A 16,374-nucleotide genomic window follows, 5' to 3' on the forward strand; every position below is an offset into this window, starting at 1 on the left:
ATGATGATGGAGCGAGAGAGACATAGAAAGACGAAAAGAGATGGAGGGAAGGAGAGAGGGAGGAAGGGAGGGGTTAAGAAGGAGAATGATAGAGTGGGATGGAGGTAGAGAGTGTGTGCAAGAGAGAGAGAGCGAAAGGTAGAGGGAGAGAGAGGGGGGAGGGAGAGAGGGCTATAGAGAATAGACATATTACTCTTTATCATGATTCTCTCTTCATCTCTCTCTAAAACTATTAACCTATCTTTCTGTTCCAATCTCTCATTCACCTTCTCTCTATCCAATCTCTCTCCCTCACTATCACTCTCTCTCTCATTCTCTTTTGTTCTATCTCTCTATCAATCTTTCCCTCTCTTCACTCTACCCTTGACTCTATCTCTCAATCTCTCTCTCTCCCTCACTCTCTTGTTTTCTCTCTATATTTTTTTCTCTTTTACTTTACCCCTCTCTACACTCTATCCATCAATCACTTTCTCCCTCACTCTCTCTTTCTATCTCTATATTTTTTTCTCTCTTGCTCGTCACTCAGATTTTTACTATTCTCTATGTCCATCATTATTATCTTATCTCTTATTTTTCATTATATTTCATATTATTAACCATTTTCTTTCATCTAATCTCCCTCGCTCCCTCCCTCCCTCTCTCTTAGGCTCCCTTTCTTCTCTCACCTCTGTTATATCTATTTCTCTCTATCTCAAAACAGGAGAGTTGTTGATATTTTGAGAGAGAGAGAGAGTGACAAAGTGAGTGGACGAATAGTGAAGTAAAGAGAATGAGAAATTATAACAAAAAGAATATAACAGAGAAAATGAGTGAGAGCTCATTATATTTCTCTCTCATCTCATTGTCTCTCTCAGTCTCCCTCCCACTCCCTTCCTATGAAGGGTAGGAGGGAGGGATGGAGGGAGGGAGGGAGGGAGGGAGGAGGGAGCTAGAGAAAGAGAGAGAAAAAGAGCTATATAGGAAGAGAAGGGAGAGTGAGAGATTATAAGAGAGAGAGTACATGAGAGATTTAGAGTGGAAGAAAGTTAAAATGGGAGGGAGGCTAAGAGATAGAAAGAGGTGGAGATAGAGAGATAAATTGACAGAGAGATGGAGTAAGAGTGTGGGAAAGGCAATAAGGGAGGTAGAGAGGGGGGAGAGAGAAGAGAGAGTGGGAATGAGGGTGAGAGAGAAAGTAAGAGAGAGTGTGTGCATGAGAGAGAAGCTTGTGGTAGAGAGGAAGAGTGTGAGTGTGTTAGTGTGGAAAAGAGTAAAAGCAAGTGAAGAGAGAGAGACATTGAGAGAGATTGGAGAGAGCGTCGAGAGGATAAATAGAGTTGTAAGAGGGAGAGAAGTGTGTGCATGTGAGAGAGGGAGAGAGAGAAAGAGCTCAGCTCACCCTCTCCTTCAATTCTCACTTCATCTTTCCCATTCTTTGTCACTCTCCCTCTTCTCTTAGGCTGTCATTCTCACTCATTATTTTTCTCTCACACTCTCCATCATTGTCTCTCTCTCACTTAAATAGAGAGCAAGGCAAAGAGAGGGACAGGGATGGATGGAAGAAAAATGAGAGAGAGAGAAGGAGAGCAAAGATAGGGGAAAAAGATGGTGAGTTCTCTCCTCAGTTCTCTATCTCTTCACTTACTCTCTTACTCTCTCTCACAACTCTCCCTCACTTCCTCCCTCTCTCAGCACCCTCTCTCTCACTCGCTCGATTATCACTCCCCAAGAGATATAAAGATAAGATATGAAAGATGAAAAATTTCCCTCCCACTCTATAACTCTTTTTCTCTCCCCCCTCTCTTTCTCTTTCTACTAACTCTCTTTTGCTTTTACTCTCTAGCTTTTTCTACCTCTATCTCTCATCTCCTCTCCACTCCTTCTCTGCTTTCTCCATGTCTCACACTCCCACTTTCTTTCTATCTATCTCTCTCAAGAGGGAGAGAGTTAGAGAGTGAATAAATGAAGAGGGAGCCAGTTATAGAGAAGCTACTATCTTAAGCTTTCTTTCTCTCATCTCTTTCTTTCTATGATATGAAAAAAAGATAAGAGGGAAGAGAATGGTAAGCAATCGTAAGAGAGATCACAAGAGGGAGAGAGAAAGAGAGAGCGGGATATGTGAGAGAGAATGTGAGAGAGAAGGGCAAGCGACTGAGAGGGGGCGTTAGAGAGAGGAAGAGAGATAGTGATATTGAGAGAATGAAGATAGGGTGAGGAGATGGAAGGGAGAGAGAATAGTGTCAATAAGGGAGGGAGGTCTGGAGTGGTAAAATGTGGCCGAGAAAGGGACATGTTGAGATGGAGAGAGTGAAGAGAGGTGGGCAAGCAAGATCAATAGAGAGAGTGTGGAATAGAGAAAGTGGGGGAGAGGGAGATAGATAGAGAGAGAAGAATAGAAGAAAGAGAAGAGAGAACAATAATAAAGAGTGGGAGAGGTGGAGAGCGAGGTAAGAGTGATAAAATGACATAAGGAGAGAGAGTAAGTGTGGGAGGGACAGTTAAAGAGGTAAGCATAGTAATAGAGTGAGAGAATGAGAAAGAGAGGGGGGAGAGTGGGCAAGGGAGGGGAATAAATAGAGAGGCCTTATCTCATCACTTTCTCATACTTTTAATAAGAGTGATCGAAAGACAGTGAGAAAGGGAAGGGGGAGTGAGAGGCAAAAGTGGGAGAGAGAAGATCAAGAAAGAGAAAGAGAGAAGAGTAAGAGAGAGAAGGGAAGGGAGAGAGAGGTTGGGAGAAAAAACAAATGAGAGAGAGCTTGAGGGAGATAAAGTGAGAGAGACTGAAAGAGAGAAAGTGCAATAGGAAAAGCTGTAGTGAGGGAGGGGGAAAGTGACATAAAGAAAGAGAGAGAATGAGAGATAGCGAGAGAGGGAGGACAAGAGAGAAAGAAAGAGAGAGATTGTGAGAGATAAACAAAGCTAGAGATAGAGAAAACAAGAGATGCAAGAAAGAGAGAGGGACTAAGAGAAAGCAAGAGAGAGAAAATGAGAGGTAAGAAAATAAAGCATGAAAACCAAGAATGAGAGAGGGAGATAAATAGAGTGGGATGGATTGAGGGAGAGTGAAAGAGAGAGTGTGTGTAAGAAAGAGTTAGAGAAAAGAGGGTGGGAGGAAACATGAGAGAGATTGAGTAATAGAGAGAATGAGTAAAAATGCTCTCTAAAGGGAGGGAAGAGAGATAATGGGGAGAGAAGATAAAAAGAAAGTAGAGAAATAAAGATAGAGATAGTGAGAGGGAAGAGATAGAGGGAGAGAGAATGAGAGAGGAGAGAGTGTGTGAGGGTGAGAGAGAAAGAGAGAGGGAGGAAAATGAGAGAAGAGAATGGAGAGAGCTAAATCACACTCCCTCACTCTCTTTTATCTTTTTTTTTCTCTTTGTCTCTCTCTCTTGATATATTTCTCATTCTCTCACTTTTTCTTTCATCACTTTGTGTCTCTCTTGCCCTCCACATTCTCCAACTCTCTCTTTTCTCTCTTTTTCAGCTTTTTATCTCCCTCCCTCTCTCTGTCTTCACTCTCTTCTCTCCCTCTACTCATCTCCCTCCCTCAATCAGTCTTTCTCTTGTACGATAACCTCTCTCACACTCCCTCTCTTCCACCACCCTACCTCTCCCACTCTTTCTCTCTCTTATCTGTCATTTTCTATTCTAATCTCTCTCTCCATTTCTCTAGCAAGAAAGAGGGTGGCAAAGAGAGATATGATATGATTGAGGAGGGAGGGAAGAAGAGTCTGAGATTGAGAGGATAAAGAGTTATGGAGCATGAGAATAAGAGAAAGAGATATAAACAGAGAGCTAGTGAGAGATGGAGAGTGTCATTTAGTTCTCTCCAATCTCTTCTCTCTTTCTCTCTCACTCTCACACACACACTCTCTCCTCTCTCATTCTGTCTCCCTCTATCTCTTCCCTTGCTATCTATCTCAATCTTTTGCTTTCTTTCTATCTTCCCTCCCACTTATCTCTCTTCCCTCCCTTTAGAGAGCATCTTTACTCATTCTCTCTCTCACTCACTACCAGCATCTCTTCATCACGCACACACACTCTCTCTCACTCTCAATCATTTTAGCTTCATTTCTAACTCTCTCCCTCCCTCTCTCTTTCCACTTTTTTCTCCTCACCCTCTTTTGCTCTCTCTTCCTCCCCATCTATCTCTCACTCTCCTTCTCTCCCTTTATCATGCTCCCATTCTCACTCCTCACTCTCCCATTCCCCTTCCTCCCTCTCTCTCTAACCTCTCTATCTCTATCTTTATCTATCTCTCTCTCTCATTTTCTCTCACTCTGATTCTCTCTCACTCTCATTCTATATCGCTATCCCTTTTTTCTCAATCTGTCATTCTTATTTTATCCCTCCCTCCCACTTACATTCAACCTCTACCTACCACCCTCTTTCTTTCAAATCTCTCCCCCTTTCTCTCCTTTTCTTCCTCAAAATCACTCTTTCTCTATATCTTCCTTTATCTCACTCCCCCTTTCTCTCCTTCTCTCTCTTGTTGTATCTCATTCTCTCACACTCTTAATATCACTCTCTCCTCCTTTCTCCCAATCTTCTCTCTCCCTCTCCCTCTCCTTCTCTCTCCCCATCACTCCCTCTCCTTCTCACTTCTCTCTTGCTCTCTCCACCTCATAGATAGAGAGATCCTCTATCCATGCCTATTTGTCTGTCGCTCCATCTCTCCCTCTTTGTATTGCTGTATCTCTATATTCTCATTCTCTCTTTCACTCTCTCCCTATCTCATTCTTGATACATCCCTCCCTCCCCTTCATTATCTTACCCTTTCCATCTTTCACTCTCTCTACCTCACTATATCTCATTCTTTCTCTTTCTCTCATCTCTCTGCAGCTATATATATATATATATATCCCTTTCCTTCTCTAAGTCTCCCTCACTCTTATCTCTCTCAGTCACTCTCTCTATTTCTCCTCTATATAACCCTCTCTCAAATGAGAGAGATAGACAAATAGTGATTGAATGAGTGAAAGATGGGGGATTAACTAATCTCTCTCTCCCCATCCCTTGAATTCTTATTCCCACTCTCTTCCTCTTATTCTCTCTCTCCCACTCTCTTGTTTTCATTATCTCTTAGTCTTGGTATCTCTCTCTCACTCTTCATCCTTCTTTCACTCTCCCCTTTCTCTCTCTTACCTCTTTTTCCCTATCTATCTCTCTCTAGCACTCTTTGTTTCTCCTCTTTCTCTTTTTTTCTTGCTCTCTCTTGCAGAGACAGATAGATCGAGAGAGAAAAAAAAAGATGGTGGGAAAGAAAGAAGAAGAGTGGATCTTTACATAAAGAGAGATTAGGAAAGAGACATGGGTATAGATTAATTGAGAGAGGGAGAGTGATCCAAATAATTAGAGAGAGTGTGGGAGAGGACAAAAGATAGAATAAGAGAGATAGAGTGAGAGGAAGAGAGAGAGATATAGATGACGAAGAGAGGGAGGCAGGGAGAAGGGAGGGGATAGAGGGAGAAAGATAGAGTGGTTCAGATGTAGAGAGAGTGAGAAAGAGAGAGTGGGATTGATGTAGAGAGACTGAAAAAGAGAGAGCATAGAATAAAGGAAGAGAGAGGGATATAGAGAGAATATTCATATCAATCTCTTTCCCCTTATATTTTGCTTCTCTCTCTGTCACTCTCTCTCAAACCGTCAACTTATCTCTCTCTTTCTATTCTCTCTCCCTCACTATCTATCTTTCTATCTATTTTTTCATCTCACATAACTCTTTATCTCTAGTTCTCTCTTGCTCTTCTCTCACCCTCACTCAATCTCTATCAATATCTTTATCCCTTGCACTTTCTTTCTCTTTCTCCCTCTATCAATCTCTCTCTCACTATTCTCCTACTTGATCTTTCATTCTCTTATCTATTATCGTTCCACCGCTCTTGTTTCTCCTCTCTCTTTATCTCTTTATACATCTCCCACTCTTTATCCCTCTTTCTACTGCTATTCTCTCTTCCTCCCCACATCACTGTCCCTCCCCTCCTCTCTCTCTCCCTCCCCTCCTCTATCCATTATTTCCCCTTTACGCTATCTCTTAATTTCTCTCTCTCGCTCTATCTCCCTCCTTCTCTCTTCCTCTCTCTCACTTTCTCACTCTCTCACTTTCATTTGCTCTCAAATTCTCTAACTTTCACACACACTTTCTCTATCTATCTCTCTGAAGAAAAAGGAAGAGACATCAAGAGAGAAACAATGAGAGAGGAGGGAGGGAGAGATGAGAAGAGTGAGAGAGGGGGGATAAATAAATTGAGAGTGATTGAGAAAAATAATTGTTGATAGAGAGTCAGATAGTGTCACTTTAGCTTTTTTTCACTATCTTTCTCCTTGTCTGTCTCTGTCACACACACTCTCTCATTGTTTCATTTCATTTTCTCTCAATCTTTCTCTCTCTGTCCCTCTCACTCTACCACTCATTCTCTCTTTTTTTCCCTTCCCCTATTTTTCCCTTTGCTCTCTCTAGAAAGAGGGGGAGAGAGTTAAAGTGAGATAATGAGAAAGGAAGAGTGACAGACACTCACATGCTCTCTTTACTCTCTCTCTTTCTCTTTCTACTTATCTCTTATAACTCTATCTCCCTCCGTCCCTCTCACCCTATCTTTTCTTCTCTTTTTTCTCTCTCTCATTCTTTATTTCTCTCTTTCACTATCTTACAGACTCACCCTCTCTTTGATATCTCTCTTTCTCGTACTCTGTGAGAGAGAGGGATGGGGGAGTGAGAGAGAGAGGTTGAGAGAGAAGGAGAGCTAAATAGAGGACACATAAAGGTAATGCAAGAGAGATAGAAGAAAGTAAGTGATTGGAATAGTAGAGAGAATAAATGGGAGAGTTAAAGGAGGGAAGAATTAAAGTGGCTGGCAAGAAGCGAGGAAAGATTCTCTTTTTTCTCTCTCTCATTCTTTATTTCTCTCTTTCACTATCTTACAGACTCACCCTCTCTTTGATATCTCTCTTTCTCGTACTCTGTGAGAGAGAGGGATGGGGGAGTGAGAGAGAGAGGTTGAGAGAGAAGGAGAGCTAAATAGAGGACACATAAAGGTAATGCAAGAGAGATAGAAGAAAGTAAGTGATTGGAATAGACAAAGAGAATAGATGGGACAGTTAAAGGAGGGAAGAGTTAAAGTGGCTGGAAAGAAGGTGGTCCTTATCTCTATCCCTCATTCTCTATCCCTCTCTCTATCCTTTCACTCTCATATATGATCTCTCCTACCTCTGTTACATTCTTCTCTCTAGACCACCCTCCATCCCTCCCTCACTCAATTCCTATCTCTCTTCGTCACTTTCTATCTCTCTCTCTATTATTCTCTTTTTTTGCATTCTTTATCTTTCTCTCTTTCTATATCTATCACTCTTTTCTCTCTCACTATTGTTTTATGTTCCATCCCTCCTTTTCTCCTCATCTTCTCGACCTCTCACAGTCTTTCTCTCTCACCCTATCTCCCATTAATACTCTCTTTCTCCCCTCTCTCCATTCCTCCCAACTTATCCCTCTTTATCTCACTCTTTCTATCACATATGTTTTCTCTTGCTTTCTCTCTCCTTCTCTATCTCTCAATCTCCTTCTCCATCTTTATTACTTGCACTTCTCTCTCACATTCTCTCTCCTCCATCTCTCTCACTCTTCCTCGCTCACCCCCATCTTTCAATATTTCTCCTTCTTTCTCTGTTTCATTCTCTTTAGCAAGAGGTGAGAGAGAGAGTGAGAGAAATAAAGAGAGAGGGATGGAATGTAAGCCTTGTTTCATTCAATACCTCACTCTCCTTGTTTATCAATCACTCTGTCTCCCATGCTCTCTCTCAATCCCTCAACCGCTCTCCCTCGCTAATAGAGAAAATAATTGATAGATTGTGGCAGTATGATGGAGAAAGCAAGAGAGATAGAGATAGCTGGACTGTTAGAGAAATGAGAAAAAGAGAGAATGAAAGATAGTGAGGTAGAGAGAGATACAAAAGGAGGGACAAGGAGATAAAATAGAGAGATATAGAGAGCAAGAGCAAAAGAGGGGAGGAAAATAAAAAAATTAGAGGAAGGGCAATAGAAAGAATGATAGCGATAAAGATATTGGGAGATATGTGGGGAGATAAAAGGAAAGAGAGAGTATAAAAATGAATGAGGAAGAAGGAGAGGGACATGATGAGAGAGATAATGAGAAAGTGGTGAGAGAAAGAGTGAGAGAGTGGGGAGAGATGGAGAAAGAGGGTGTGGGTGAGATGTAGGAAAAGAGATTGATATTATGATAGAAATAGATTGAGAGAGAGGGAGGTAGAGTGATAGAAAGTAAGAGGGAGGGTGGAAGGAAGACAAAAAGCAAAAGGGTGGGAGGGAGAGTGAGAGAAAGAAAAATAGAGAGGGAGAGAGATAGAAAGATACAGTGAGAGAGACGGAATGAGAGAGAAAGAGAGAGAGTGTGAGTAAGGGAATTAGGTTCAGATTTTCTTACTCTTCTCTCTTGCTCTTTGTCTATCAATCTATCCCTCTCCCTCTCCTTCCCTCCCTCTTGCTCCTTCTTTTCTTACTCTTCTCTATTTCCCCATGGCTCCCAACCTCCCTTTTCTCCCTTCCACACCCTCTCTCCCTCTAAGAGGGAGTGGGAGAGAGGTGTAAGAAAGAGGGAGGAGCGAATAGTGAGAAGGATAAAAGAGAGAAAGAGAAAGAGATGAGACAAAAGAGAGAGAGCATAGAGAGAAAGTGTGTAAAATATGGGAGAGAGAAGGAAAGAGGGTAAAGTGGGAGAAAGAGAATGAGAGGTGCCATTATAGGAAACAGAGGGACAAAAAAAGAGTGTGAAAGTGAGAGTCAATGATATCTCTATCTTGCTTCCTCACTCTCTCTTCCACTATTCTCTCACTGTGTCATTTTTTTGTATCTTATCTCTTATCTTTCTCTGTCACTAAACTATTAACCTATTTCTCTCACCAAATCCCATCGCTCTCCCCCTCCATCTCTCTGTCACTCCTCTGCTCTCTCTGATGTGCTTATATGCAAGGCAAAACCATGGGGATTGATGTTCTTATTAAAAATCGGATGTACTATGCTAAAACAAAAAATAATTGATGGAAATTTTTATGGGATGCAAAAAAAATAAAAACCAAACAGTAAAATTATTCTAAGGCTGGAACAAACCAAATTTTAGGTAGAACCTGACAGTAAAAATGTATGTATGGAGGTAAACCTTGACCCAATGCTCAACGCAAACAAGAACGTTGGTATAAGACCATCACCCTATGCTTGACATGAGGAAAGAACTTTTATACAATGGAAGATGCCAAAAATGGGGTGGAAATCCACTCGATAAGTCGAGAAAGAACACCTTAGGCAATGGACTTGAGTTCCGTGGGAATCCTAAGGAAATTGTGGGAGACAACCCAAATGCAAATTTTTTTGGCAAGAATCAATAGTCCCTTTCTAATTGGAAGTAAGACCTATATATAAGCTAAAACTTACAAGCAAACAAAAGAGAAGATAAAATATCTTCTAAAATAAATGAAAAACTACATCAAGTTGGCATGTAAACCATTATTAAATCGCAATTAAAAATACAAAATACCTAGCAATAATAATATAACTTCTTTATCCTCGGACTTGAAATAAGTTGACAAATCTTTGTGCCTCTTTCTTCTTAGATCCCCATGAATTGTCTTGAGTACAAGCCTCCTGGACTAATCTATTAAGAGCTTCTTTCACCCTCTTTGCACGACATCTGGAAGTTTGCCCACATGAAAGTTGAATTAAATCTTCTCTTGAAGTCATGTCATTGCCATCAATGCCATCATTTCATCATTCCCCTCCTCTTGAAAAGGATTTGTCCTCAAATAAGTGCCTAAATCAATAGGACATAAATTAGTAACTTTGAAAATGGTGCACACATTATACTTACCTGGTTGATCCAGCTTATAGGCATTGTCGTTGATACGCTCAAGTACTTCGAAAGGACCATCTCCTCCTGGAAGTAGTTTGGAATGTCTATGTCCTGGAAATTTTTCTTTTTCATGTGTAACCAGACCCAATCTCCAGGCTCAAAGATCATTTTGTGTCGCCCCTTTTTAGCATGTTTTTCATATTGTTTTGTTCTCTGTTCAATATTTAGTCGTGCCTTCTCATTATCTGCTTCACAAACTCAGAAACAGGTAATGGAATTAAATCAACTGGATTTAAGGGATCAAAACCATAAACAATTTTAAAAGGTGAAAATTTAAAGCAAACTCAACATGTGGTAAGCAATCTTCCCATGTTTTGATACTTTTTTTTATGATTGCCCTTAACAAATTAGACAAAGTCCTATTTACTACTTCAGTTTGACCATCGGTTTGCAGTTTGATTTACTACTTCAGTTTGACCATCGGTTTGTGGGTGACAAGTAGTAGAAAACAACAATTTGGTTCCAAACCTACACCACAAGGTCTTCCAAAAGTAACTTAAGAACTTAGTATCTCTATCCAAAATAATTGTTCTAGGCATACCATGTAATCTTATAATCTCCTTAAAGAACAAATCTGTAATTTTGGAAGCATCATCAGTTTTGTGACATGGAATAAAATGTGCCATTTTGGAAAATCAATCCACCACCCCAAAAAATTGAACATCTACCATGTTTATTTCTAGGCAAACCTAACAGAAAGTCCATAGAAATTTCAATCCAAGGTGCATTAAGAATTGATAAAGAAGTATACAAACCATGGGATTGCACTCGAGATTTAGCTTGTCAACATGTGACACACCTACCATAAATTCTCTCGACATCCCACCTTTTGTGTGGCAAATAGAAGTGTTCCTGCAAAAAAAGCTAAAGTCTTTGAAACTCTAAAACGTCCCATTAATCCCAAGCAATTCTTGCAAAGAACTTTTAGTCACACAACTTATTTTCTCGAAATAGAAACCCATCATGTTTAAAGAATTTACCGCTAGCAGTTTTATCACAAGCTTGATATTCATTAAGAAGATCAACATCATCAAGGTAAAAATCTTTAATATGTTCAAAACCAAGTGACTCTGCATCAAGAGTAGATAGTAATGCATACCTTCGAGAAAGAGCGTCAAAAACCACATTTTCCTTACCTTGCTTGTATCGAATGACATAAGGAAATGCCTCAATGAACTCCACGCAACAAGCGTGCCTTTTGCTTAGCTTGTGTTGACCTTTCTTAGGACTCATGATCAGTGTGAATCACGAACTTCTTAGGACAAACGTAGTGCTGCCAAGTCTCCAAGGCTCTAATTAATATATACATCTCCTTGTCATAAGTTGGAAAGTTTAAGGTAGCCTCACTCAACTTCTTAATGAAATAAGCAATTGCGCTTCACTCCTGCATAAGAACAACACCTATGCCAACACCTGAAGCATCACATTCAATTTCAAATGTTTTAGAAAAATCATGTAAAGTCAAAACAGGAGCGTGGGTAAGTTTTTCCTTGATCAATTGAAATGTCTTTTCCTGTACTTCTCCCGACTTGAACCTAATGTTCTTATTGATTAATTCATTGAGTGGTGCAGCTATGATACTAAAGTCTTTCACAAATTATTGGTTGAAACTAGCAAGTCCATGAAAACTATAAACATTGATTATACTAGTGGGACTAGGCCTGTCATGTATACACACCTTTTCTTCATCAACTTGTATACCAGTAATATTTTTGATGGCTCGACAATCCACACACATTCCCAAGACCCATCCTTCTTAGGAACTAGAATTACTGGAACAACACATGGATTTATGCTCTCTCTCACATACCCTTTCTTTATTAGTTCCCCAACCTGCCTTTGTAACTCTTTTGTCTCATCGGGATTCTTACTATAGGCTGGATAGTTTGGAATGGTGGCTCCTTGTATAAAATTAATTTGATGCTCAATCCATCATATGGGTGGTAAACCATGTGGAATATTCTCAGGAAAGACATCTTGAAACTCTTGCAAGAGAGAAACAATAGAACTAGACAAAGTATTCTCACATTCATTAATGTTTAAGAATGCCTCTTTGTAAAGAAGTACAATCATTGGTTGTTTTAGAAATAATGCTCTCTTCATCTCACTTGCCTTTGCACAAAAATTCTTTTGTTTTCTTTCGTCTTTTCTCTTAATGGCTTCTTGTTCCATTTCTTCTTTTTTCTCATTTAGGTCAGCCTCTTCATGTTGATCACTCCTTTTTATTTGACAATAATCATTTCCCAATCTCACTTGATCCTTGTAGACCTCCTTTGGTTTCATTGGCACAAAAGTAATAATTCTATCATTGAATTCAAACAAGTATTTATTAGTGAAACCATCTATTTAAGTCGTCAGTCAAATGCCTTAGTCGGCCTAGTAACAAATAACCTGGTTGCATTGGTACTACATCACACAAAATTTCATCTTCATATTTTCCAATGTAGAATGAGACCAAAAACCTAATTGTTCACCTTTACCTCACCACTATCATTAAACCATTGCAACTTTTAAGGCCAAGAATGCTTGAAGTTTGACAGTCCTAGTTTTTCAACAAAAATAGTGCTAGTAGCATTAGCACAGCTTCCCCCATCAATGATCATACTATATACCTTGTTTTGTACATGGAACCTAGTGTGAAAAATGTTTTCTCTTTTAATTCCCTCATCAACCTTGGTCTGCACACTTAAAGCCCTTCTTGAGACTAAGAATTCTCTTGTGACCACATATTATTCACATTCAATTTCCTCTATTGGTGGTATAGAGTCAAATTTTAATTCTTCACCAGTCTCAATCCCTCCATTGTCCCTTATCACCATGATTCTCTTGTTAGGACTTTGGTTGGCTATATGACCTTGGCCTTGACATTTAAAATATTTAATGTCTTGATTTCTTTCCCTTGAGTTCCTTGGCTAGTTGTCTCTTGTCTTGGCTCGTGTCTGGACATTGTAATTGGTTTGTCCTCTTCTTTCTAAAAGTTTGGCTTCTATGAAAAACCCACACTAGTTGATAAACATGGGACACCCCTCCTCTTGAGTTGTTGCTCTACCTTGATGGCCACATGTAACATGTCCTCCAACTCCACAAAATGTTGCATTTCTACTCTATCTTGGATTTCTGGGTTTACACCATTTAGGAATCTAACCATAGTAGCTTCTCAGTCCTCTTCTACATTATCCTTAATCATAGCAATCTCCATCTCGTGGTAGTAATCTTTCACACTTCGATTACCTTACCTAAGCCTTTATAACTTCTGATACAACTCTCGATAGTAATGGCTTGGCACAAATCGCTTCCTAACAAATTTCATTTCTTCCCATGTTTTTATGGGATGTTCTCAATTTCTCCTCCTACTCAACATTAATTGATCCCACCAAAAAATAGAATAATCAGTAAATTCAACGGCGGTCAATTTCACCTTCTTCATTTCAGAATAGTTGGGGCAATCAAACACTAATTCCATCTTCTTCTCCCATTCAAGATAGGCATCAGGATTGTTTTTTCCTTGAAAAAAAGGAATACACATCTCAGTACCTGCCAACCTATTCTCATCTCTAATCCTAATGTCCTAGCTTGTCCACCATAATGCTTCCTCTCAACAAATAAATCCCTATCATTCTCTTCATCAAATCCAGCCTTATAATATTCTTCATCCTCCTCTTTCACTCCTCTCGGTGGAACTCTCCCTTTGCATATTGGAAACATTTCGTGGCTATCTTTGTTGGATTCCTCCGTCTACCCATTCTAAACTTTCATGAATTTGCTCTAACTCAACGCTCATCATTCTTCTCATCTTCCCACCAATGCTTGAAATTGGAGATTAGGAACGGTTGTTTGCCTTTCCTCTTCATCAAAATTTGTTTGGGAAATAATTGAGGACTTACAATGACGATGGGTAAGCAAGAATTCGAAATTAACAACTCAAATCATATTCTAAATCACCACAAATAAATAAAAAATTGAAATGCTAAGTAAAACATTTGGATGATGATAATGAATTGCGAATTTTGATATCTTGAATCAAAATAAAAGCACTACTAAACAGATTTGGACAATCATATTAAGAACATGAAATAATTTCAAGAACAACAAGAATATCAACAAAGAAATAAAAATAACAAAATCACATCAAGATAATTTGTATTTCAAGAAACAAAAATAACAAGAAATGAAAATAAAAAGTTCACATCAAGAATAACCTTTATCATAAAAAAATCAAGAACAGGATGATTTGGATACTAAAATGAACAATGATTTGGACAATTTGGATAAAAAATAGAACAATTGATATGAATAATAACGAGGACAATCGCATGCGCAATAACGAATGTGAATATTAACAAGTACACAAATATGAATGATTATGAGAGCAACTAATTGAACAATTAATTATGAAATGAAATTACAAATTGGATTACATAATAAAAATTGGACATAGATGAAAAATTGGACATAAGAAACAAGAAAATAACTAATCTCAATAATTACCTAAAAGAAGAAACATCCAACAAGAACAAAAAAGCCCAACAAGAAAATTATGTGCTCAAGAACCATGAGGCTCTCAGATACCAAACTGATGTGCATATATGCAAAACAGGACGGTGGGGTTTGATGTTCTTATTAGAAAGGTAGATGCCCTATGCCAAAACTGAAAAGAATTGATGAATATTTTTATGAGATGAAAAAAAAAACCAAACAATAAAACTGTTCCAAGACTGGATCAAACCAAATTATAGGTAGAACCTGGTGGTAAAAATGGATGGATAGAGGTAATCGTTGACCCAATGCTCAACGCAAACAAGAAAGTTGGCATAAGACTGTCACTCTATGCTTGCCGTGAGGAAAGAACCTTGGTACAATGGAAGATACCACAAAAGGGGTGGAAATCCGCTTTCTCATTTGATTAAGGCCTATATATAGGCAAAAGCTTACAAGAAAACAAAAGAGAAAATAAAATATATTCTAAAATAAATGAAAACTACATCAAGTTGGCATACAAGCCATTAATAAACCAAAATAAAAAAATACAAAATCTCCAGTAATAATAATTTAACTCCTTTATCCTTGGGCTTGGAATGAGTTAACAAATCTTTGTGACTCTTTCTCCTTAGATCCCTAAGAATTAGCTTAAGTCCAACCAAGCCTCCGGGACTAATCCATTAAGAGCTTCTTTCAACCTCTTTGCACGACATCTAGTAATTTACCCACATGGAACTTGAATTAAATCCTCTCTTGAAGTCGTGTCATTGCCATCCATGCTATCATTTGCATCACTCTCACCCTTGATATCTTTATTTTTCACACCTTTGATATGAAGTTGATAGTTTTTGAGAGATAGTGACAGAGAAAAAAGAGAGAGAAGTGAAGAGAATGAGAAATTACAAGAAAGAGAGCATGAGAGAGATAGTGAGTGAAACCTCTCAATATTTCTCTCTCACACTAACTCTCTCTCTTCTCTCTCCCTCTGTCCCCTACTCCCTCTCTTTGAAGAGAAAAAGGGAGGGAGGAAGGTTGGAGGGAGCTAGAGAAAGAGAGAGTGAATAAGAGCTTAAGAGGAAGATAAATGGGAGTGAGAGATTGGGAAAGTGAGTGAAAGTACGGAAGAGATTTAGAGTAGGACAAAATTAAAAGTAGAGAGAGGCTAAAAGGGAAATAGAGTTGGAGATAGATAGATAAAGTGGAGAGAGAAAGGGTGGGAAGGAGAATGAGGGAGGCAAAGAGGGAGGGTGAGAGAGAAAGTAAGAGAGAATGTGTGTATGTGGGAGTGAGTGTGATGTAGATAATAAGAGTGAGAAAGTTAGTGTGGGAGGGAGTTAAGGTAAGAGAAGAGAGAGAGAGAGAGAGAGAGAGAGCAATTGAGAGACTTAGAAAGAGATGGGAGAGGTTAAAGAGAGTTGAAAGAGGGAGAGAAGTTTGTGCATGTGTGAGAGAGAAAAAGCTCTCCCTCTCCTTCAATTCTCCTTCCATTCACTCCCATTATTTGTCACTCTCTCTCTCTTCTCTCAAACTCTTATAATCACTCATGTACAAACGAAGGAGGCATGTTTCTATCTCTCTCTTTAGCTATATCTCTTTTGTTTTATCTCTCTCTCTCTCACTCTTCTCCATCACTATCTCTTATCTGTTCATCGCTCACTCTCTCATCCCGACTTTAACATCCCCAATGCTCCCCCACTTATGTCACCTATCTTTCACTCTCCTCCAATCTCTCATTCACTCTCTCTCTCTCTCTCATATTCTCTTCTTTCTCATTCTACCTCTTTCTATCTCTCCTATCTCACTCTTCACCCTCCAAATTTTTCTCTCATTCACTATATCTCCCCCTCTCTCACTCATGTTGTCTCCTATCTCACCCTCCTGCTCACAGCTTCTCTTTATCTACCTCCCGCTCTCCACACACTCTCTTTATCACCCCTCACTTTCTCTTACTTTCTATCTCACCACACACTCTCTCACTCTCATCATTGTCTCCCTT

At 39.3% G+C, this 16,374-nt stretch overlaps 1 protein-coding gene across 6 annotated transcripts; it reads right to left on the minus strand.

The window, feature by feature from the left end:
• Positions 1-9,511: 9,511 nt before the first annotated feature.
• On the minus strand, positions 9,512-14,770 carry LOC110027786. Of its 6 annotated transcripts, XR_002294374.1 has the most exons (4): positions 14,643-14,770; positions 14,388-14,547; positions 10,703-10,751; positions 9,512-10,084 (listed from the first exon to the last, which is right to left on the minus strand). XR_002294374.1 is itself a non-coding variant. In XM_020729343.1 (3 exons), the coding sequence occupies exons 1-3, from the start codon at positions 14,710-14,712 to the stop codon at positions 9,648-9,650; spliced, it is 330 nt and encodes a 109-aa protein (XP_020585002.1). In that variant the 5' UTR covers positions 14,713-14,770; the 3' UTR covers positions 9,512-9,647. The 6 variants fall into 6 exon arrangements, 2 of the variants coding, with proteins under 2 accessions (XP_020585002.1, XP_020585003.1); XR_002294376.1 differs by lacking the exon at positions 14,388-14,547; XR_002294375.1 differs by lacking the exon at positions 10,703-10,751.
• Between the last annotated feature and the right edge of the window lie 1,604 nt (positions 14,771-16,374).

Source organism: Phalaenopsis equestris, unplaced genomic scaffold, assembly GCF_001263595.1.
Source record: "Phalaenopsis equestris unplaced genomic scaffold, ASM126359v1 Scaffold000446, whole genome shotgun sequence".
Lineage (NCBI taxonomy): Eukaryota > Viridiplantae > Streptophyta > Magnoliopsida > Asparagales > Orchidaceae > Phalaenopsis > Phalaenopsis equestris.

Coding starts and splice junctions, on each gene's coding strand:
- LOC110027786 (XM_020729343.1), bottom strand. CDS start 14,712: ATGCCAACTTTCTTGTTTGCGTTGAGCATTGGGTCAACGATTACCTCT. Junction 10,085..14,642: donor CCATCCATTTTTACCACCAG/GTTCTACCTATA, acceptor TTTGTGAAGCAG/ATAATGAGAAGGCACGACTA. Junction 9,681..9,857: donor CTATAAGCTGGATCAACCAG/GTAAGTATAATG, acceptor GCAAACTTCCAG/ATGTCGTGCAAAGAGGGTGA.